This window comes from Heloderma suspectum, chromosome 13, assembly GCF_057233095.1.
Source record: "Heloderma suspectum isolate Gila_16-S chromosome 13, 16-S_ref, whole genome shotgun sequence".
NCBI lineage: Eukaryota > Metazoa > Chordata > Lepidosauria > Squamata > Helodermatidae > Heloderma > Heloderma suspectum.
This window is the reverse complement of record NC_139470.1, coordinates 26,541,859-26,563,467: the sequence shown is the minus strand read 5'-3', so window position 1 is coordinate 26,563,467 and position 21,609 is coordinate 26,541,859. Positions and strand designations below refer to the sequence as shown.

Genomic DNA, 21,609 nt, shown 5'->3' with positions numbered 1-21,609 from the left:
GCGATGGTGATAGGAAAGACCACTCTCTTTCCCTGCCAGAGACTCTGGAGAACCGCTGCCAGTTAAGAGCAGACAGTGCTAGGCTGGATGGACCACATAGCAGGCTAGCGGAGGGCAGCTCCCTGCGTTCCGCACTGGAGTTTTGCTATTCAGAATTTCTGGCATTCATGTAAAGTCCCTCCAGCCCCTGTTGAAATGTGTCATGTCATCCCCTCTCCATTGTCATACATATTTCAGTGCTTTCCCCCGCCCCTATCCATAGGTGAGTCATTTTCCTTTAGACAGTGAGTTGAGCCAGGCACAAAAAGAAAAAGAAAGGGAGGGGTTAAATGCTTTTTGAAAGGCCGAAGCTCACTAGATGGTACTTGAGGCTCTGCAGAGATAGACCGCTCGACATGTCCCTTTGGTCCTTCTGATTACGGAAGCACAGGGGAGGCGAGTGCCTCTGATTGCTTGCCTGGTGGGGAAGCAAGAGGGGCTTCTGCGCTGACTCCACCCTTTTTACAGGACCGTTCCCCCTTCTCTCCCCCTGCAATGCATTGGCCATCTGTTTGGGTGAGGGCATAGAGACATTTCACATGCATCCCCTGCCCCCCCCCCCATTGCAAACAAGAGTCTATGAGTTGGGGTGAATAGGTACGTTAGCAAAAGAGCTTCCCCCTCCCTGGGTTCCAGAGGGGGGGGGGCTGCAGCTGCAGTTTGCCTTCGGGTGCTCCCAGAGCCCCCAGCTTTCACAGGGCCCCTGCAGGCATTTCATCACCTCTCCTAAGCCCCGACACTACACTTTGAGAGACTAGGCCAGCCTTCCTCAACCTGGTACACTGCAGATGGGTTGACTACAGCTCCTATCATCCCTGGCCAGCATGGTCAATGGGAGTCATAATTCCCAGGTTGGGGAAGGCTGGTTTAGGAGGTGTCCTGGAACAAGGGGAAGCATGTTGATAGGGCTCCCAGGTGGTGAACACAGAAAGCTGCCTCATACCAGGTCAGGCGATTGAGCCGTCTCGCCCAGAATTGTCTGTCCTGCGTGGCAACGGAGCTTTCCAGGGTCTCGGGCAAAGGAGCCTTTACTGGCATCTGCTGTCCACATGCCTGGGGTTGAACCTGGGACGGTCTGCCTGCAAAGCATGTACTCTGGCGCTGAGCGATCGTCCCTCCCCAGTTGTCAGTAACATACTTCACCCCTGTGAAAAGAACGGACCACCTGCAGCTTCTGCACAACAACATTCCAGGTCCTGTAAGTGGATTGGGGGGGGGGGATGTTCTGCCCAAATAAGATCAGGGATGCACATCTGCCTGATCTGTAGAATTCAGACTGTAGACAAACCAAACACGTTTCGACGTAACATTTGTTCACTCTTTGGCATCCCTTTTATACACGAGACCATGTTCTAATTGTACTAGACTACTGACTGTATGCTGAAACTTGTTTGGACCATTTGGTACTGCTTATTTTTTTGGTATGGTTCAGTTTTTCCAGCTCAATAATATTGTATTCTCTTTTAATGTTTAGATGTATGATTTAAACCACACAGAAAAAAACACTGTATCATTAGATTTTATCATTCATTCATTCATTCATTCATTCATTCATTATCACCGGTAAGCCCAGCCCAGCCCAGTTGTTCTGCTGTTATATTGCTTAGGGTTGTGGGACACTCCCTGTTGTGTTTTGCTGTGCATCCTAGAGTTCTGGATTCCTCCGAAAAGCAGCTTTTCTAGCATCCACCATTTCACCTGGGAGCAAGGCCGAGTGCACAGACGCCACCAGCTCAGATGACTGTAAAAAGAGGGGCCAGTTGCATTCATGGAGGAGGAGCAGTCTGTTGATGGCTGTAGCCACGACGGATCAGTTCAGCCTCCATGTCAAGAGACAGCATATCTGAATACCAGTTGGTGAGGGTGGTCAGCAGCAGGGGAGAGCCAAGCAGCTTTCATGCCTTAGTTGTGGGCTTTCCAGAGGCAACCGGTTCCCCACTGTGGAGAAAGAGGATACTGGACCAGTTGGACTTTATGGTTCTGGTCCGACCGGCTCAAAGCACATTCCATTCCATGCAAACTGTACCTGACCAAAAGGCCTGCTTGCTGCTGCTGCTGCATTACAGGCCTTGTTCTCCCAAGATTCACTGGGGCAATGAATTTGCACAGCAGGAAATCAACAGCCTGTGTATTATATTGTCTGTCTGTTTTTCTCTTTTCTCTCCATACCATCTCTCCCCCCCCCCCCCGGCCTCTTCAGCTCACCTTGCAGAGCACAAAGTCCCGTGTGGCCTTCTTTGAGGAGCTCTAGCAAGCGAGCCAGCTCTGCCTGAGCCAGCTCCCACCCAACGGAACCTCCTTTTGAGGACTCAGCCATGACCGGTCAGGACTCTCTCTTCTGAGCCACCATCTGCACTGCGGCCCTCTCTGCGTGTGTGGTGAGCCCCGGCGTTGCGCTGTTGGAAGAGTTCGACTTGATCCTCTCTAGCTTCGTACTTTGTAGTTTTTAATAACGTTTGTATGGCACATAGCTGTGATATACTCTGTAGCTTTTTTTTTTTTTTAGTGTATTGATTGCGACTTGTATTATCCTCCTATGACAGGTGGACATCAGCATTACTCCTTCCCGACCTGCCCCTCTTTAGGGGCACTGTGAATTATGCTTCCTCCTGCAGGCAAAGAGGTGCAACTCCTTTCTGAAGCCCCCATCTGTGGATTTTAACCCCTCTCTTCCCCCTGCCCCCACATCACCCTCTGAAAACACCCGTGCTGTGTGGTCAACAAAGTGAAACCCTTACCTTGCTAGAGTATTACATTTCAGTGAACACTCTGTCTCTCGTTTTGAGCCAATCTGAGGAGAGTGGTTGGATGGGCTTGGAAGGAGCGCCCCTCTTGATCTGTGTTGCATACAGAGAAAGTCAGGTTCTGCTCCAGGCTCAGCATATAAAAAGCCCTTACAACAACAACAACAACAACAACCAGTAACAAGCCGATTTGCTTTAAGGCACATCATCGTTCTAATTTCAGGAACTGAGATTTTGCAAAATTGGTTTTAGCAAGAACTGGGATAGTGGAAGACAAGGAAGCAGAAAGGCAGGGCATTTGAGTGCCCGGAAGCTGCAACCATGGTGCTGTAGAAGATGCAGACTCTTCATATGCATGCGTGCGTGCGCACGCGTGCGCACACACACACACACACACTTCATCATTTCACATTTGGATCATCTGTGAATTCTGAATTTCTAATGGACAATGCTATCATGTCTTTATAAACATTTTCTGTGCAACCATGAGGGCTGGAAACTTATTTTTAAAACTAAACTGAGCACTATATTATGGCTTCATGATGCCTGAAAAATGTATAACTTGTGCAGGAACACACAGCCTTAACTACTGTGGGACGCCTGCCAAGAGATCAAAATGGGCACTCCCCACCCCATTTCTCAAGTTCTAGTATTTTGATCTTTGGCCATTTAAAAACAAAAGTATATTGCAATACCTCAGTGAAGCATGCCTCTCTTTAAAATGCTTCAAATAATGTTCTCACTTTCAGGCCTTAGTACTGCCTGTGCTCCTTTTTTAGTCTCTTTGTGCAATTAGCAAAGGATATAAGAAAGTAGCACTTTTAAAGGTAGATTTAGCAGACCCAGGTGAACTTTCAAAGCTGTATTAGTGCCCAAACTCCCAGCAGCTACAGTTTTCTACCATCACCACCATTGCTGGCCCTCCTGGTTTGTCCCCCATAATTCTATAATCTATTTATCAAACTTATGGAGTGAAACAGTAGTGAACAAGATGAGGGGAGGGACCAGAGGGGAGCTGCAATTATAACTCAGTGAGGGTGGAGAGTTTCTGGGACTGCAGGGCGCCAGCACTGCTCTCGGTGACAAAAGTCCAAGTCAGTCTGAATTGGGCAGCCCTGTTTAACAGATCCCTGTTTAAAGAAGGTACATCAGGTAAGATCTTATCCAAGGTCTCTTAGACTCCTGCCAGATTCAAACACTGGCTTGACCTCTGTTTTGCATCCCCAGTAACTAAAAAATGGGTTTGGATGCAACAAGCTGACTTGTCTAGATAGCTGGAAAGAGAAAGCTGCTGTCTTTTTGAGGTGAGGAAGGAAAATAAAACTCTGAGAGCTTTTGCCAGTAAAGGCAAGGCATATTTTGGGTTAGTTCAGGGATGGAGAACACTATGCCTCTCTAGATGATGATGGACTGCAACTCCCATCATCCCTGGCCATGCTGGCTTGGGCTCAACAGGGCCACAGATTCCCCATCCCTGAGTAAGAGTGTCAAAACCATTTTGAGGTATTGGAAGGCTTCTAGGTGCTGGCATTCACCACGCACTGAGGCCAGATCCTGCACATTGGTAAATGCATATGAGGTTTCAGCTGACTTGGGTGTCTGGCCACTACAAAGCCCCCTTACAAGGTAAGCAGTGATCAGAACTGCCCCAGCTTTTCAGACATGACACGTGATCTGCCTTGATGCTTTGACACAAAATATTGAACTTGCTGCTTTAGTATTTCTCAACTGCAATTTAATTGGAGCCAGATGACCCTGGTGAGCACTTAATTCGGTCACAATAACCCTGGTAGGCAGCACTTAATTCTAAGCCAGCTCACCTCAGCATCATGCCTTTGAAAACAGTTTTCAGAAGTGAGGAGCCAGGTCGTGGAAGTCTGCATGGGTTATGCTGCCTCATCCATAGCAGTTGGGCTTGCATTTTCCCCATGGTCTGCAGTCTGGCTGTAGGAACATGCCTCTGAGCATGCATAGAAAGCATTTCCCTTGCCATTGAGGGAAGCTTCAGATTTTATGCTAATGTTCTGGAAGGGGGCTCATCATGTCAGTAAATGGGAAACTGGATCCCTGGAAAGGCGCTGGGATTGGCCTCGGCTGGCATGTCATTGGTTTCCGCTGACACAGCTTCCCTTTGAATGGGCACGCCATCAGACTAGTCCAAAGAGCGATTGTGCACCATTCCTGTGCACACTGTAGTACAGGCACAGCCCCTGCCCCACCCCGTGCCGTGCTTTGGTTTTGCCTCTAGGCCAGGGGTGGGCAACCATTTTGGGCCCATGGGTACAATTGGCAATTTGAGAAACTGTCCCGGGCACCACCACAAAATGGCTGCCACAGGAGGCATGGCAGAAGGCAAGGAACCTGTCCCAAAGACTGAGTACAAGGGAGAGAAAGGTCTGAGCCCTCGTACGCTAAACTCCTTTGAACCCACATTTTTCAGCGCCAGCAGAAACCTCTTTCACCGACGGCAACCCCCCACCCCCTGCCAGTCAACTCATTCCCCCATCGCTTTTTCTTTCTCTCTTGCTCTGGATTACCACTGAACATGGGAAGGGAAGGGTGCTAAGAAAGGCATCCGGCGCGGGGGGGGGGGGCAGTGCAAGCGCATTGGAGCGTATAGCCTCTGTGTTGCCTCCCCCTGCTCTAGGCTGTTGAGCCTGGGAGCAAGCAGCCACGCAGGCCTGACTTTCTGCCCCGGGTCCTTCTGCTCGCCTACCCATGCCTATCCCATAGTACTTGCGTCTCCTGCGCTGTAGACTGGCACCCCTACTGCAGTGGTGCTGCCACAAGACACATGGAGGAGATGCTTGAAAAATGTTCGGTGCCTCAAATATGAAGGAGCCCGGAGCTGGTGTAGCTGGCCCTTGCTTACGGGGCAGGGCCTCTGGCTTGCTTGGGTTGTTCCTGGCTTTAGGCACATTTGAGCCCCAGGCTTGCTGCTGAATTCCAGGCATGCATCTGTCCCAAACGTTCAAGCCAGAATTTAGTGCAGCGCGCCCGTTTTTCTTCATTTGTTTTACCAGTTGTATTCTCATGTCACTTTTATTTTTTAAAAAATAAATCCCTGTCTGTCTGTACTTAACCTTTTTTTTTTAAATGTACGTCTGAAAATCAGATAACTGAAGCATCCTACTGCCCCCCCCCCCTTTGTTCCCTTATGCAGGGTCTTGGTACGGATGAGACCCTTTTTTCTATTTCTGTGGATTGCGCTACAGAACTGGTTGTTTCTCATTTTAGTTTTAATAAAAATTCCAAGCACTTGGGAGAGAACGGTTGCAGGTGGTTGTTTTTGTTGTCTTTTTGTTTGCTCCAAAAGGACACACAAGTGCTTTAATTAGCCTCCTATTGTGCAACATTGCGAGGTGCTTCTAATTGCGTGATCAGCTCCTGAGCACCAAAGCGGATATCCATAAATTATTGACACACAGATCAACGCTGTCTTGCTGCTCCTGTCATCTGTGTACTTCATCAGGCACAACTGTTTCCCAGTTGCTAGGCTTCCTGCATTGTCTCTCCGAAAGCACTTGAGGAATTTCAAACACGTGTGAGGTGGGTGGCAGGGTGTGTGTGCGCCAATTTGTCGGACCCCTTTTGGAATCAATCTTGTATTGGAGGAGGTTGTTCCAGGCCGCCTACCTTCATGTAGCTGAGGGATCAGAGCTATAAATAGGGGCGGTATAGGCTGTGACGGGGGCAGTTTTATGAAAAGCTAAAAGAAAAACCTTCCCTGTGTTAGTCCCTTCTCTGTTCCCCCACAGAAAGTAGGATGGGGACTCAGATCCACCTCTGTTGGGCCCCCAAAGGCTAAGGGCTCAGTTCCGGGCCTCCCTTCGTGAGAGAAGCCCTCACACTGCATTTATCTCTAGCTGTAGAAATGCAGGCTCTGATCCAGCTTTTCATTTGGACCTTGTGATCTGTCTTCCTCGAAAAGTACTGCATTGGAGTCAACTGCCCTCTTCAGCCTTTTTTCCTGCCCCAGACCCCACTGTTCATAACCTGCAACATGGGATCGGCTTTTAATTTGCTAACTCATGCATGGGCCCCTTCCTGCTTTTCTTTCTCCAGGGCGACCAGATGAGGGATTCTCTATTTGTAATAGTTGCATAGAAAAGGGAATTTTGGAAGATGCAACATGACAGGGCTGAGAGAATAAAGATGCAATCCTATGCATGTTTAGACAGGAAAAAAGGCCTACAACTCCCAGCATGCCCCTGACAGCATGGCTGGCTGGGGCATGCTGGGAGTTGTAGGTCTTTTTTCCTGTCCTAACATGCATAGGATTGCACCCTAAGTTATGTGTGTGCCTGATGCAATTCATGTTTATTTTTTTGTTACATTTATATCCCGCCTTTCCTCCAAGTTGCTCAAGGTAACGTATATGATCCTCCTCCTCCTCTCCATTTTTATCCTCACAACAACCCTGTGAGGTAGGTTAAGCTGAGAGTCAGTGACTGGCCCAAAGTTACCTACTGAGCTTCATGGCCAAGTGGGGCTAGAACCCGGCTCTCCCCAGTCCCAGTCCAACACTCTAACCACTGCACCACACTGGCTCTCTTCTACCCTACTATTAAAGGAGGCCTCTTTCTGCTTTGCCTCGGGCCACCTTTGTTGTTGTTGTTGTTGTTCAGTCGTTCAGTCGTGTCCGACTCTTCGTGACCCCATGGACCATAGCACGCCAGGCCTTCCTGTCCTGCGCTCTCTCCCGGAGCGTGCTCAAGTTCATATTCATTGCATCCGTGATGCTATCTAGCCATCTCATCCTCTGCCGTCCCCTTCTCCTTTGGCCTTCAGTCTTTCCCAGCATCAGGGTCTTTTCCAGGGAGTTTTCTCTTCGCATTAGGTGGCCAAAATATTGGAGCTTCAGCTTCATTATCTGTCCTTCCAATGAGCAGTCAGGGTTGATTTCCTTTAGGATGGACTGATTTGACCTCCTTGCAGTCCAGGGGACTCGTAAGAGTCTTCTCCAGCACCACAGTTCGAAAGCATCAATTCTTCAGCGCTCAGCCTTCCTTATAGTCCAGCTCTCACAGCCATACATTACTACTGGGAAAACCATAGCTTTGATTAGATGGACCTTTGTCGGCAAGGTGATGTCTCTGCTTCTTACTATGCTGTCTAGGTTGGCCATAGCTTTCCTCCCCAGGAGCAAGCGTCTTTTAATTTCATGGCTACAGTCACCGTCTGCGGTGATCTTGGAGCCCAAGAAAGTAAAATCTGTCACTGCTTCCATTTCTTCCCCTTCTATATGCCAGGAAGTGATAGGGCCAGATGCCATGATCTTAGTTTTTTTAATGTTGAGTTTCAAACCAGCTTTTGCACTCTCCTCTTTCACCCTCAACAAGAGGCTCTTGAGATCCTCTTCGCTTTCTGCCATTAGGGTGGTATCGTCTGCATATTGGAGGTTGTTGATAATTCTCCCGGCAATCTTAATTCCGACCTCTGATTCATCCAACCCGGCGTTTCTCATGATGTACTCTGCATATAAGTTAAATAAGCAGGGTGACAATATGCAGCCTTGTCGTACTCCTTTCCCAATTTTGAACCAATCGGTTGTTCCATGTCTGGTTCTTACTGTTGCTTCTTGACCCTCGTACAGGTTTCTCAGGAGACAGGTAAGGTGGTCTGGTACTCCCATCACTTTAAGAATTTGCCACAGTTTGTTGTGATCCACACAAAGGCTTTAGCGTAGTCAATGAAGCAGAAATAGACATTTTTCTGGAATTCTCTTGCTTTCTCCATGATGCAGCGAATGTTGGCAATTTGATCTCTAGTTCCTCTGCCTCTTCTAAACCCAGCTTGTACTTCCGGTAGTTCTCGGTTCGCATACTGCTGAAGCCTAGCTTGTAGGATTTTGAGCATCACCTTGCTGGCATGTGAAATGAGCGCAATTGTGCGGTAGTTTGAACACTCTTTGGCGTTGCCCTTCTTTGGAATTGGAATGTAAACTGACCTTTTCCAGTCTTGTGGCCACTGTTGAGTGTTCCAGATTTGTTGGCATATTGAATGCAGCACTTTAACAGCATCATCTTTTAGGATTTTAAATAGCTCGGCTGGAATACTGTCATCTCCGCTAGCTTTGTTGTTACTAATGCTTCCTAAGGCCCACTTGACTTCACTCTCGAGGATGTCCGGCTCAAGTTCAGTGACCGCACTATCATGGCTATCAGGGACATTCAAATCTTTCCTGTATAGTTCTTCTGTGTATTCTTGCCACCTCTTCTTAATCTCATCTGCTTCTGTTAGGTCCCTGCCTTCTTTGTCCTTTATCATGCCCGTCTTTGCACAAAACATTCCCTTGAGATCTCCAATTTTCTTGAAGAGATCTCTAGTCTTTCCCATTCTGTTGTTTTCCTCGATTTCTTTGCATTGTTCATTTAAGAAGGCCTTCTTGTCTCTCCTTGCTATTCTCTGGAACTCTGCATTCAGTTGGGTATATCTTCCCCTTTCTCCCTTGCTTTTCGCTTCCCTTCTTTCGTGAGCTACTTGTAAAGCCTCATCAGACAGCCACTTGGCTTTCTTGCATTTCTTTTTCTTTGGGACGGATTTCGTTGCTGCCTCCTGAACAATGTTACGGACCTCCGTCCATAGTTCCTCAGGCACTCTGTCTATCAGGTCTAATCCCTGAAATCTATTCCTCACCTCCACTGTATATTCATCAGGGATATGATTTAGGTCATACCTGAACAGTTTAGTGGTTTTCCCGATGTTCTTCAATTTAAGCTGAAATTTTGCAAGAAGCAGCTCATGATCTGAGCCACAGTCAGCTCCAGGTCTTGTTTTTACTGACTGTATGGAGCTTCTCCATCTTTGGCTGCAAAGGACATAATCAATCTGATTTCGATATTGACCATCTGGTGACGTCCATGTGTAGAGTCGCCTCTTGTGTTGTTGGAAAAGAGTGTTTGCTATGATCAGTGTGTTCTCTTGGCAAAACTCTATTAGCTTTTGTCCTGCTTCATTTTGTACACCAAGGCCATGCCTGCCTGTTATCCCGGTGATTTCTTGACTTCCTACTTTAGCATTCCAATCCCCTATGATGAAGAGGACATCTTTTTTTGGTGTTAGTTCTAGAAGGTGTTGTAGGTCTTCATAGAACCGATCAACCTCAGCTTCTTCGGCCTCAGTGGTTGGGGCATAGACTTGAATTACTGTGATGTTGAATGGTTTGCCTTGGATTCATACTGAGATCATTCTATCATTTTTAAGATTGTACCCCAGTACTGCTTTTCCCACCCTTTTGTTGACTATGAGTGCTACTCCATTTCTTCTAAGGGATTCTTGCCCACAATAGTAGATATGATGGTCACCTGAATTAAATTCGCCCATGCCTGTCCATTTTAGTTCGCTGATTCCCAAGATGTCGATGTTCAATCTTGCCATCTCATGTTTGACCACCTCCAGCTTACCTTGATTCATTGATCTGACATTCCAGGTTCCTAAACAATATTGTTCTTTACAGCATCGGATTTTCTTTTCACCGCCAGACACATCCACAGCTGAGTGTCCTTTCGGCTTTGGCCCAGCCGCTTCACTCTTTCTGGCGCTACTTGGAAATACCCTCTGCTCTTCCCCAGTAGCATATTGGACACCTTCCGACCTGAGGGGCTCATCTTCCGGCGTCATCTCTTTTAGCCTTGTGATACGTTCCATGGGGTTTTCTTGGCAAGAATACTGGAGTGGGTTGCCATTTCCTTCTCCAGTGGACCACATTTTGTCAGAACTCTCTGCCATGACCTGTCCGTCTTGGGTGGCCCTGCACGGCATAGCTTATGGCTTCACTGAGTTACGCAAGCCCCTTCGCCACAACAAGGCAGTGATCCATGAAGGGGAGGCCACCTTATTTCTTCTCAAACCCAAAACAAAGAGAGAAGATGGAGGTGATGCCACTGCTGCTTTTTGCTTTAGGTTCAGCGATGATCTCGGGGGTGGGGAGAGGGCAGCCCCAACCTTCAGAATGATGGCAGTTCTGCCTGTAGTGAAAAATTGGTGGGGGGCTTGTTCACACATGCAACATGCTACCGTTCTTAAGGTGTGTGAGTGTGAACAGTCTGACTCTCTGTTGAATGTGTGGATGGCATCAATGGGAAAGCCTTGTGCAGGGTGGCCAGTGAAACCTGTAACATAATTTTGCCTCCTACTCAGGGAAGGCCCTTTTCCAGGAGACTCCATTACAAGCCCTCATTTCCTATTTCCCCATCTCCCAGTCAATCAGCATTCTGTGCCTACTGAGCCTGCTTGGTTCTTTTTGGGCTGTTTGTGGATCCCTCTACTTATTCCTTCCGCCCCCGGGAAGTATTTCTTTGTACTTCTGCAAACTGTGCGGCTCTCATAGAATCATAGAATAGTAGGGTTGGAAGGGGCCTATAAGACCGTCGAGTCCAACCCCCTGCTCAGTGCAGGAATCCAAGTCAGAGCATCCCTGACACATGGCTGTCCAGCCTCATCTTGAATGCCTCCAGCGTGGGAGAGCCCACCGCCTCCCTCAGGAAGTGGTTCCATTGTCTTATCACTCTAACAGTAAGGATGTTTTTCCTGATGTTCAGCCGGAATCTGGCTTCCTGTCACTTGATTCTGTGTCCTGCACTCTGATATGATGGAGAAGAGATCCTGGCCTTCCTCTCTGTGACAACCTTTCAAGGACTTCAAGAGCGCTATCCTATCTCCCCTCAGTCTTCTCTTCTCAAGGCTAAACATGCCCAGTTCTTTCAGTCTCTCCTCATAGGGCTTTGTTTCCAGTCCCCTGATCATCTTTGTTGCCCTCCTCTGAACCCTCTCCAACTTGTCTGCATCCTTCTTAAAGTGTAGCGCTCAGAACTGGACACAGCACTCCAGATGAGGCCTAACCAGTGCTGAGTAGAGGGGAACTAGTACTTCCCGGGATTTGGAAGCTATGCTTCTGTTCATGCAGCCCAAAATAGCATTTGCCTTTTTTGCAGCCACATCCCATTGTAGGCTCATCTTCAGCTTGTGATCGACAACAATTCCAAGATCCTTCTCGCTTGTAGTGTTGTTGAGCCACGTATCCCCCATCTTGTAACTGTGCATTTGGTTTCTTTTTCCTAGATGCAGGGTGGTTTGCACCTTGGATAGCTACGTTAGAGTTCTGATTGGTTCTGACTGCAACCCAGAGTGGATTCACTGCCCCACTGACATCGGAGCCACCAGCTTCCACAGGGAATTCCTCTCTCTGTCTCTCTCTGTGTCTGTCTGTCTGTCTGTCTGTCTCTCTCACTCACACACACACACACACACTCCTTTGAAGGCCATGGCACAACCCTTCTTGGACCTCAGAGGCGCCACGAGCCTGCTCCTCTCTTTCTCTGTTCTCTCCCTCCAAGCCCTGCTCTCGGTTCATTATCTCCCTTGTCTCCAAACCCTTCCTCAAATGCTCGTGTGCCTCGTTCCTTGCCCCGAATACTTATGTAATCTTGTTTTTCCTGTCAGACGCCTGCCCCTTTGCACACTGAAGGCAGCTGCGTCTCTCTGCCAGATAATATGATCTCTGGATATTCCCCGTTGAGTTGCAAAGGGCCAGGGCTCCTCCGGGAGGCAAGGCAGTGCCAGTCAAAAGCTCTGTGTGTTCAGAGGAAGGGGGAGAAAGCGGGTCGCGTCAATCCTGCCTGTCTGGGCTGCCCGTCTCCATCTCCTCCATGGCACGGGGAGGTCAGGCAGAAGCGGCCTGTTATATTTCCCCAGGAATGCTTTGGTGCCAGTGGCTTTTGAGCCAAGATGCAAAAGAAGCCAAAGCCACGGGTCAGTGCTGGCTCTGGGTGTTTGAGGCCCCTCAGTGGGCCCCGTCCTTCAGTGAGGCTCCCCTCTCACTGCCATTGTCGCCAGCTGCTCCCTTGTTCCTCTCCTCTTCCTCATCGTTGCTTGTTTGCTTGGCATCTCCCGCGCCTCCTCACCACCACTGCTGTCTGGGCCAGAGCGAGAGGCAGGTGAACAAGCAGGTCGCAAGGGGGAAGAGGCAGAGCAACGCCGGGGGGCTCTTGTCAGCAGGCCCCTGCAGGAGTGTGGGCCCTCGGCAGGTGCCCGACCAGGCCTACCCTGGACGCCGGCCCTGTACAGCAGATATTGGGTGGAGCATTCTTGTGCCTCAGGGAAGGCTTAAGGCTCTTTCCACACATTCCATGGAAACAGATTCAGGCTGGCCTACAACAGTACACCCAGCGTGGCCTACCTCAGAGGCCTGGTGTGCGGATAAGATTGTGAGGTGGGGTGGAGGGAAGCGATGCACGAGCAACTTGGGAGGAAGGGTGTGGACACCCAAACGAAGCCAGTTGGGTGGGTGGGCTTTGACAATGAATGCAGAGACAGAAGTGCAAAGTTAGAGGGGTCCCTTGTGGGCATCTAGGCCAACCCCCTGCTGCCACAGGAAATCCAACACTGGAGCATCCCAGATAGATGGCTGTCCTGCTTCTGCTTGAACACCCAGCAAGAGGCAAACCAGGTGGTTTACACATCTACTTGGGAATAAGCATCATTTTGCTATAGAAAAGGACAACAGATTGTTAAAGTCCAAAGGACAAAATGACATTCTGTACCCATGTAGCTGCCCGGCTGCCCTGCCCGTGACTGTAAAATGTATTTTTAAAGAGGAAGGATACTGAAGTGAACCCCAGCATCAACCCCAGTGTCTCCGCTGGTCTTGTGCTGAATTTGCCATCTCTCAGAGATCAGTGGGGGTGGGGGTGGGGTTGCAAGGCCCTGGACTTTGGCCCAGAAGTCCAGCCCTAGCTGCATCACTGTAGAGCAAGTTTAAAAAATGGCTCTAAAAGCTTTTTAAAATGTTTTTTTGCAACCCTATTAGTAGTCATATTATTGGCATTTATACAGTCAGGGCCAGAAATATTGGAACAAGGATAACTGTTTTGGCAGTTGGCCTTTGTACACCACCACATTGAAGTTGAAAGGAAACACACCCAGATGGGAGCGAAGTCAGGACTTTCAGCTGTAATTCAAGGGGCTTGACAAAAGTGGGGCACTAACCATTCAGGAAGGACAGCCAGTGGCATACACATACACCCATCGTTGGGGGCTCATAAGTAATGGAACGAATGGCTGACAAGCAGCTGCATGGCCAGGTGTGGCCTGTTCCCTGGGTACCCCATGACCCATCAAGCAGACAAAAGGCCTGGAGGTGGTTCTGAGTGTTACATTTGCATTTGGTAGCTGTTCACTGGAACTCCCAACATGAGGTCCAAAGAGGTGTCCCTGCGAGTGAAGGAGGCCATCATTAGGCTGAGGAAACAAAATAAACCCATCAGAGAAATCGCAAAAACAGTGGGAGTGGCCAATACAACAGTCTGGAACATCCTGAAAAAGAAGGAATTAACTGGCAAGCTCAGCAACAGCAAAAAGCCTGGTAAGACCATGGAAGACAACTAAAGTGGATGACCGCAGAATGCTGCTCATGGTGAAGAGGAACCCTTTCACAACATCTAGCCAGGTCAAGAACGCTCTTGCGGAGGTAGGCATGTCATTGTCAACAACTACAGTCAAGAGACAGCTTTATGAATGTAAATACAGAGGCTTCACAACAAGGTGCAAAACGCTGAAAAGTAACGCTCAAGAACAGACAGGCCAGATTAGCTTTCACCAGCAAACACCTAAAGAAGCCTGCCCAGTTCTGGCATAAGATTCTTTGGACTCATGAAACCAAGATTAACTTGTACCAGAATGATGGGAAGAGAAAAGTATGGAGAAGGAAAGGAACAGCTCATGATCCAAAGCAGACCACATCATCTGTCAAACATGGTGGAGGCAGTGTTATGGCCTGGGCATGTATGGCTGCCAATGGAACCGGGTCACTGGTGTTTATGGATGACCTGACTGCTGATAAAAGCAGCAGGATGAATTCTGAAGTGTATAGAGCTATACTTTCTGCTCAGATTCAGCCGAATGCTGCCAAACTGATAGGACGCTGCATCATGTTGCAGGTGGATAATGACCCAAAACATACAGCAAAAGCTACCCAAGAGTTTCTGAAGGCAAAGAAGTGGGATGTTCTTCAATGGCCAAGTCAGTCACCGGATCTCAACCCAACAGAGCATGCTTTTCATTTACTGAAGACAAGACTGAAGGCAGAAGGACCCACAAACAAACAGCAGCTGAAGGCAGCTGCAGTAAAGGCCTGACAAAGCATCTCGAGGGAGGAAACTCAGCATTTGGTCATGTCCATGGGTTCCAGGCTGCAGGCAGTCCTTGACTGCAAAGGATTTTCATCCAGGTATTGAAGGCGATCCTTAAGTTTGAAATGATGTTGGTTTGTTCCATTACTTATGAGCCCCCAACGATGGGTGTGTGTGTATGCCACTGGCTGTCCTTCCTGAATGGTTAGTGCCCCATTTTTGTCAACCCCTTGAATTACAGCTGAAAGTCCTGACTTCGCTCCTATCTGGGTGTGTTTCCTTTCAACTTCAATGTGGTGGTGTACAGAGGCCAACTGCCAAAACAGTTATCCTTGTTCCAATATTTCTGGCCCTGACTGTATACTGCTGAATATAATAAAATCTCTCAGTATGCAAACAATATTTGAAGACTGCCTTTCAACAATCCTCTTTTATTTATTGCTGTAAGCTGGCTTGGGAGGGCTTCTGCCCTGAAAGGTGGCCAAGAAATATTATTAATAAACAAACAAACCCAATGAAATCAGAATTTACAGGCAGGTGGTAGAGCAGCCTTCGTCAATCTGGTACCCTCCACGTGGGTTGGATTACAGTTCCCAGCGTTCCCAGCCAGGCTGGGTACCAGGTTGGGGAAGGCTGATCTCGCTTGTAAGGTGTCTGCTCCTGTTGGCTGAGGTTCCCCCAGGTCTCCAGCAGAAAGAGGTCTTTCCCAGCAATGCCTGCTCCCGGTTTTGGAGGGCTCTTTGGCAAGATCCCCTCCGTGAGCCCCCTCCCTCCGTGAGTCAAGCTTCTCACTCCCAGGTGAAGAGGAAGAGCAACTCCAGGGGCTCTTGTCAGTGGGGCCCTGCTGGGGTGTGGGCCCCCAGCAAGTGCCCGACCATGCCTACCCCTTGATGCTGGCCACCCTGCTGAGATTCTCTTAACCAAAGATGCCACTTTCCCAACTCAGTCATCTCCTTCCCAGATCTGTTGTATGTCTATAATATATATATATAAAGCGTGACCCAAGGGTCTTGCAAGCCAGTCTGAAAATGACCCTTTTCGTATTTGCATTTCACTGGCAAGCTTGTCGTGGGCCATTAAGGAAGGTGCGGGGCCTCTCATTGGCAAACACGCTCTGGTGCGGTTTCCCAGCCTTGTCACGCTCGGAGTTCCAGATTTGCTTGTGTCACTTAATAAATGCACCAGCAGAGTTGTTTATCTTCTCTGTGTTTGCACAGTCCCAGCTACCCAGAAAAAACATGTCCCCTGGAGATTAAATTTAACTTTTGATGAGGAAGATGGTTTTGTTTGTCATATTTTGTGCACGCTCCCCACCACAGCCCAAATTCAGTAATTGGCTCAGGAACAGTAGATGAGTTGATGTGGCTTATTCTCTTTCTTTCTTTCTTTCTTTCTTTCTTTCTTTCTTTCTTTCTTTCTTTCTTTCCAAACCAGACAGGAGGTACAGTTGAGCGGAGGCGAAGAGGGAATTTACTCCTTTTTGATGACGGGAGGGAGAGCGGGGAGGGAGATGCCTGTTCTCGATTGAGAACAAGCAAGGAAAAATAAAAAAAGTTAAAACAAGAAATGCTGACCTAATTTCAGCATCAAGCATAGAGAGGGAGCCTCCTTGTTATAAATAATGCAGTTTTCTGCATTTGTGTCTGTGTGATGGAAAACACACAGGGAAGTTGAGCTCTGGTTCTTGGAGAATTAAGCTAAATGCAGGCAGAGGCTGGTGCAGTTGATTCCCCTGCCCACCTGGCATCTCCTTTGCAAAATGCCACGAACCTTCCTGGTGTTTACAGAGGTGCTCCTTTGCCCCTGTGTTTTTAGGAAGGGTCGTAGCTCAGTGGTAGAACACCTGCTTTGCATGCAGAAGGTCATGGGTTCAATTCCTGGCATCTCCAGGTAGGGCAGGAAAAAGTCCTGCCTGAAACTGTGGAGAGCCATTGCTGCCAGTCAGTGTCGACAATGCTGGGCTAGATGGACCCAGGGTCTGACTCAGGATAAAGAAGCAAAATAGGTGTAAGGAAGCTTTTAAGAATGCAAATTGCAACCTATTTTGCTTCTTTGTTAAATTTGGTTAAGGACAGAACCATTATTGGTAATCGTTGTTTCTGATTCAGGATAAGGCAGCTTCCTATGTTCCTAGTTCTTATTATTTTAAATCCAGCGGCCAGCAAAATGAGGATGTGGCTGACCTCTCTCTGGATATATGTGGAGGTTATTATTTAAATAGCACTGGAAATGGGGAAATGGCTTTGATGGGGCTTCCAAGCGCCTTGGTTCTACTGTGGACAGTGGCGTTAAATAATCCTATACGGCGGGGCTGTTGAACCTCTCTCCGCCCGAGTGCCGAATTCCATTTCGGAGAAATTCTCGGGGGCTGCATTCCAGGGGTGGGTGGGACGAAAGGCAAAAGGAGTGGAGACAAACATACCGGCGTATTTTAGCTTAAAGCTCTTACTGGCAGTAACTGGCAGTAACTAAGCCTCAGGAGAGACTTCTGTGGTTCTGCACCACTGCTATACAGGTCTGAGCTGCTCACTGACTCATGGGGTCATGAAGGCTCAGGGCCAGCCCTACCATTAGGCAAAATGAGACAGCTGCCTCCACCGCACCAGAGGGCAGCAGGAAGACGCTGGCATGTCAAAGTAAGCTTCAACTCCCAGTACAATTGGCCTTGGTATGCGGAATGTGGGGAGTTGTTTACTGTCATGTCCTTTGCATCAGGCAGCGAAATGTCTTGAATCAGCCCTGTGAAAATGGTTAGAGTCCTTCCGCATGACTTGGGAAGCTGAAATACGATTCATACAGTGGGCCTCTTTCCTAAAAGAAGCAGAAATCTTTGAGTTATGTGGACATCTCTCCCTCAAACTGAGAGGTCACTGTACTCAAAAATGGTTCAGGTACCACCCAGCAAGCAGGAATTTGGAATACATCTCGCCCAGGACCTAGGGGGGGAATGGTCAGTCCATGTCTGGTCAGTTTTCATTAATCAGTCTGTTCTTTCCCATTTCTGTATCAATCTGCCCCCGCCAGTTAAAAAGGCAGAAAAATTCACATTATTTTTGTATGCGTTTCCCCTTAAAATTAGCATTTTTGTACACATTTTAACCTACAATGCACACCGTGCTATGCTTTTCGAGATGAGAGCTGTATCGAAAAATTTGGTGAAGGACAAAAACAGAAGGATAACCGCACTCCGATTATTAGTATTAATAACCTTAGCCCAGAAAGTGCAAGTCAAATCAGATAGGTTAAAAATGTGGACTGAACAAAAATCTCAAGCTGCCCTACCCAAGATCCTAGTTCATGCTTGTTATTTATTTATTTGTTACATTTATGTCCTGCCTTTCCTCCAAATCACCCAAGGCAAGTTACGCAACCCTCTTCCTCTGCAGTTTATCCTCACAACAACCCTGTGAGGTAGGTTAGGCTGAGAGTCAGTGACTGGCCTCAAGTCTCCCAGTTAGCTTCATGGCTGAGTGGGGACCAGAACCCGGATTTCCTGAGTCCCAGTCCAACACTCTAACCACTACGCCATGCTGGTTCTCAATTACTAGAGAAGTCTGAAAGGGAGATACATGTTCACCTCTCTTGCAAAAGGAGCAGGGGGAGGGGAGGGGAGAGGAAATATATCCCATAGTGGACGGCAGGAAGTTGAAAATGCCCTAGTTATTTGCACATTTTAATATCTAACAGTCAAAATTCAGGACACAAATTACACCTCATAATAGAAGCCAACGCTCCATCAAACTGGAAGCATTATTTATTTATTTATTTATTTACGTACGTATGAATGTACGTACATACTTAAAGTATTTTTATACTGCTCCTCAGCCAGAAAAGGCTCCCGAGGGGGCTTACAATCGATCAGTAAACAGCACGGTCCCTATCTGCAGGCCTACAATCTAAAAAAGCCATGGCACACAAGGAAAAGGATGGGGAGGGAAGAGGAAAAACAGAAGGAGGCAGTCTAATTGGAACAGGCCCTGCTGTTCCCTTTGCCTGCTCCTGTCTCCCTTGCTCCATCTTCTTTCCCACAGGGCAGATGATGTCAGTTGGCCTGGGGCAGGGTGGCGGGTTGGGGAGGACAGTCCAAATGGAGCAGGCCCTGAGGTTCTCTATGCATGCTTCTGTGTAGGAACATTGCCTCTTCCCAAACTTAAATCAACCCTGCTTCGGTCATCCATCCTCTGGTGACATCCAGGCTGGACTACTGTAATGCGCTCTACGTGGGGCTGCCTTTGAAGACAGTTTGGAAACTTCAACTGTGCACAATACAGCCACCTGAATATTGGTGGGTGCTGAGGGGTCTGTTCATCTGACCCCGATACGACACCAGCCACATTGATTGCCAGTGTGTTTCTGAGCCCAATTTAAAGTGCTGTTTTTAACCTTTAAAGCTTTAAATGGTTTGGTTACTCGAAGGATCTCCAGTACCAGCCTGCCTGCACTCCGAGGTCATCAACAGAAGCCCTTCTCACTTGCTCATGGCCAAATGTGCCTGAGCTGGCGAATACAAGACAGGGGGCCTTTTCAGTGGTGGCGCCATCCCTCTGGGATCAGCTTCCATCAGGATTTCGCCAGGTTTCTTCTTTGTAGGTCTTCAGGCAGGCTCTGAAGGCCTAGGTGTTTTCGCGGGCTTTTGTACCATCTGTTGGGCTGCAGGTTTTATTGGTGTTATCTGTTTTTATAGTATTTTTATAATATCTCATTGTATATTTATTTATTGCCTATCTGTATATTTATGTATTGTCCCCCAATGCAAGCTTCTACACCACCCGGAGAGGGTTCTACCCTTAAAGGTGGCCTAAAAGAAATAATTTAAAATAAATAAATGAAATAAAATAAAAACTTGGCAGAGCCAAAGAACGGGGCCAAAGGTAAAACGGGGTGGGTGGGTGGGAATATTGTAGCTTTAAGGTGCAATCCTATGCATGTTTGGACAGAAAAAATGCCTAGCAGGCAGGAAGGAATGGATCTCTCTGCTTGCCTGGTACCAGCTGTGCTTGCTAATATAATACCATTCCTCCCCTACCAATCTTCAAGACTTGCTGTGCACATGCTGGGGTGAGGCGGGGGGGGGGGGGAGAAGCAACAGGAGGAGAGGAAGCGTGGGTAGAGAAAAGGCCTCCTGCCGGACTCCAGCAAAAGCTTTCACATCTGGATAAAACAGCTGCGGCGGCAAATGACGCACGTCCAGCAGCTGAAAGCGGGAGTAATAAACACCGGCCCACCAAAGGAGACCATCTCTTCCGGGAATATGCTGAGAAGACCGGCCAGGGTTGATCTCGGGCCTTCTGCTATGACAGCTCCCCAGCAAGCCGCGTGTTACTTTTAAACGGCCAGGAAGCAATCCGTCCGTAGGGGACCAACGGAAGGGGAGAGCAATCCCCGGTTGGGGAAGCCTGGAGTAAGGTCTCCGGTCAGCTCCGGACAGAACGGTGGCAAAACAGGAGCTGGAGCGTTAGCAGCAGCCCTGGACTGGCTGCACTGAGAGGAGCGGACACAGATACGCGGCATGGAAACGTTTCCCAACCGCTCAGTCCTGCCAATGAAGGCGGTGGCTTGTGCTGTGACTTCCAGAAATGGGCAGGCATCCTAGAGAGGACAGGGCTGGTAAATTCCAGATGTTGGACTCCAGATCCCATTAGCCCCAGACAGTAGGGTCAGTGGTAAGGGAAAGGGAGCTGTATTCCGGCATCTGAAAAGTAGCATATTCTCTACTGCTGCTATAGGACTGGGGGGTGGGGGGCTTAAGCCAGGGTCCAAATCCAGCCAGCTATGCCCCCTTCCCCTGAACACCTATCACTTGATGGCTTTCTGGCTTTTGCGGCCTCCTTCCCCTTCTTAATGGTTGAAATGCCTCTCCTAAGGCTTAGCTACTGGCAGGAAGAGCTTTAGGGTGCAATCCTATGGCGCAGACAGAAAAAAGACCCACAACTCCCAGCATGCCCCACCATAGGATTGCCCCTTAAGAGCCTTTATAATGTGCGTAGAAACCATACTCCCTATTGAGTTCCTGATGAACAAAACCAAATTTCCATGCGTAGGATTGTGCTTTTAAGCTGTTTTGGCCACACCCCTTTTGCCCTTCTTGCTGGTCCCAGTCGGTGGTGGCTCCAGGTTTTGGAGGGCTCTTGGGCAGAACATCCTCCATGGGCCCCCTGTCTCAGTGAGTCTACCTCCTCACCACCATTACCACCAGCTGCTGCTGCTGCTGCTCCTCCTCTTCGCTACCACTTGCTCACTTGACTGTCAGAGAGCCAGGGAGCAAGCTGGCTGTGGCGTCTTATGCGCCTCCTCACGGCCACCGTTGCCTGGGCCAGAGCGAGAGGCCAGTGGAAGAGGAAGAGGAGGAGCAGCTCCAGGGGGCTGTTGTCGGTGGGTCCCTGCGGGGGTGTGGGCCCTTGGCAGGTGCCCGACCATGCCGACCCTTGACGCCAGTCCCAGTCCCCGTTGCTGTCCCTAAAGGAAACCTAGGTTGTTGCCTAGGACAGCGTTTTCAAAAGAGGAGGCGTTTTTGACGGCAGTAGCGAAGGGCCTTGCAGACATCCGGGGGCTTGTTCCCGGCAGGCTGCACCTCGAACGAGTGAGTGAAGAATCGCCACTGCTTTTGCATAGAATCGGGCTGACTCGGAGAGAAACGACGACGCACAACTCAAGAGCATCCAGCAGCTCTGGCTGTTTGAGGGGCACGCTCAGCG

At 48.7% G+C, this 21,609-nt stretch overlaps 1 protein-coding gene across 8 annotated transcripts in view; it reads left to right on the top strand.

Moving 5' to 3' along the window:
- Positions 1-6,058, top strand: part of NF2 (NF2, moesin-ezrin-radixin like (MERLIN) tumor suppressor) — a 104,285-nt gene extending 98,227 nt beyond the window's left edge. For 4 of the 8 annotated variants that reach the window (XM_084819366.1, XM_084819369.1, XM_084819376.1 and 1 more), the window contains one exon: positions 2,240-6,058. In XM_084819366.1, coding sequence (XP_084675492.1) covers positions 2,240-2,290 — 51 coding nt within the window. In that variant the 3' untranslated portion in view covers positions 2,291-6,058. The remainder of the gene's footprint in view (positions 1-2,239) is intronic. The other 4 variants (XM_084819367.1, XM_084819368.1, XM_084819374.1 and 1 more) reach the window with 3 other exon arrangements.
- The last annotated feature ends 15,551 nt before the right edge of the window (positions 6,059-21,609 follow it).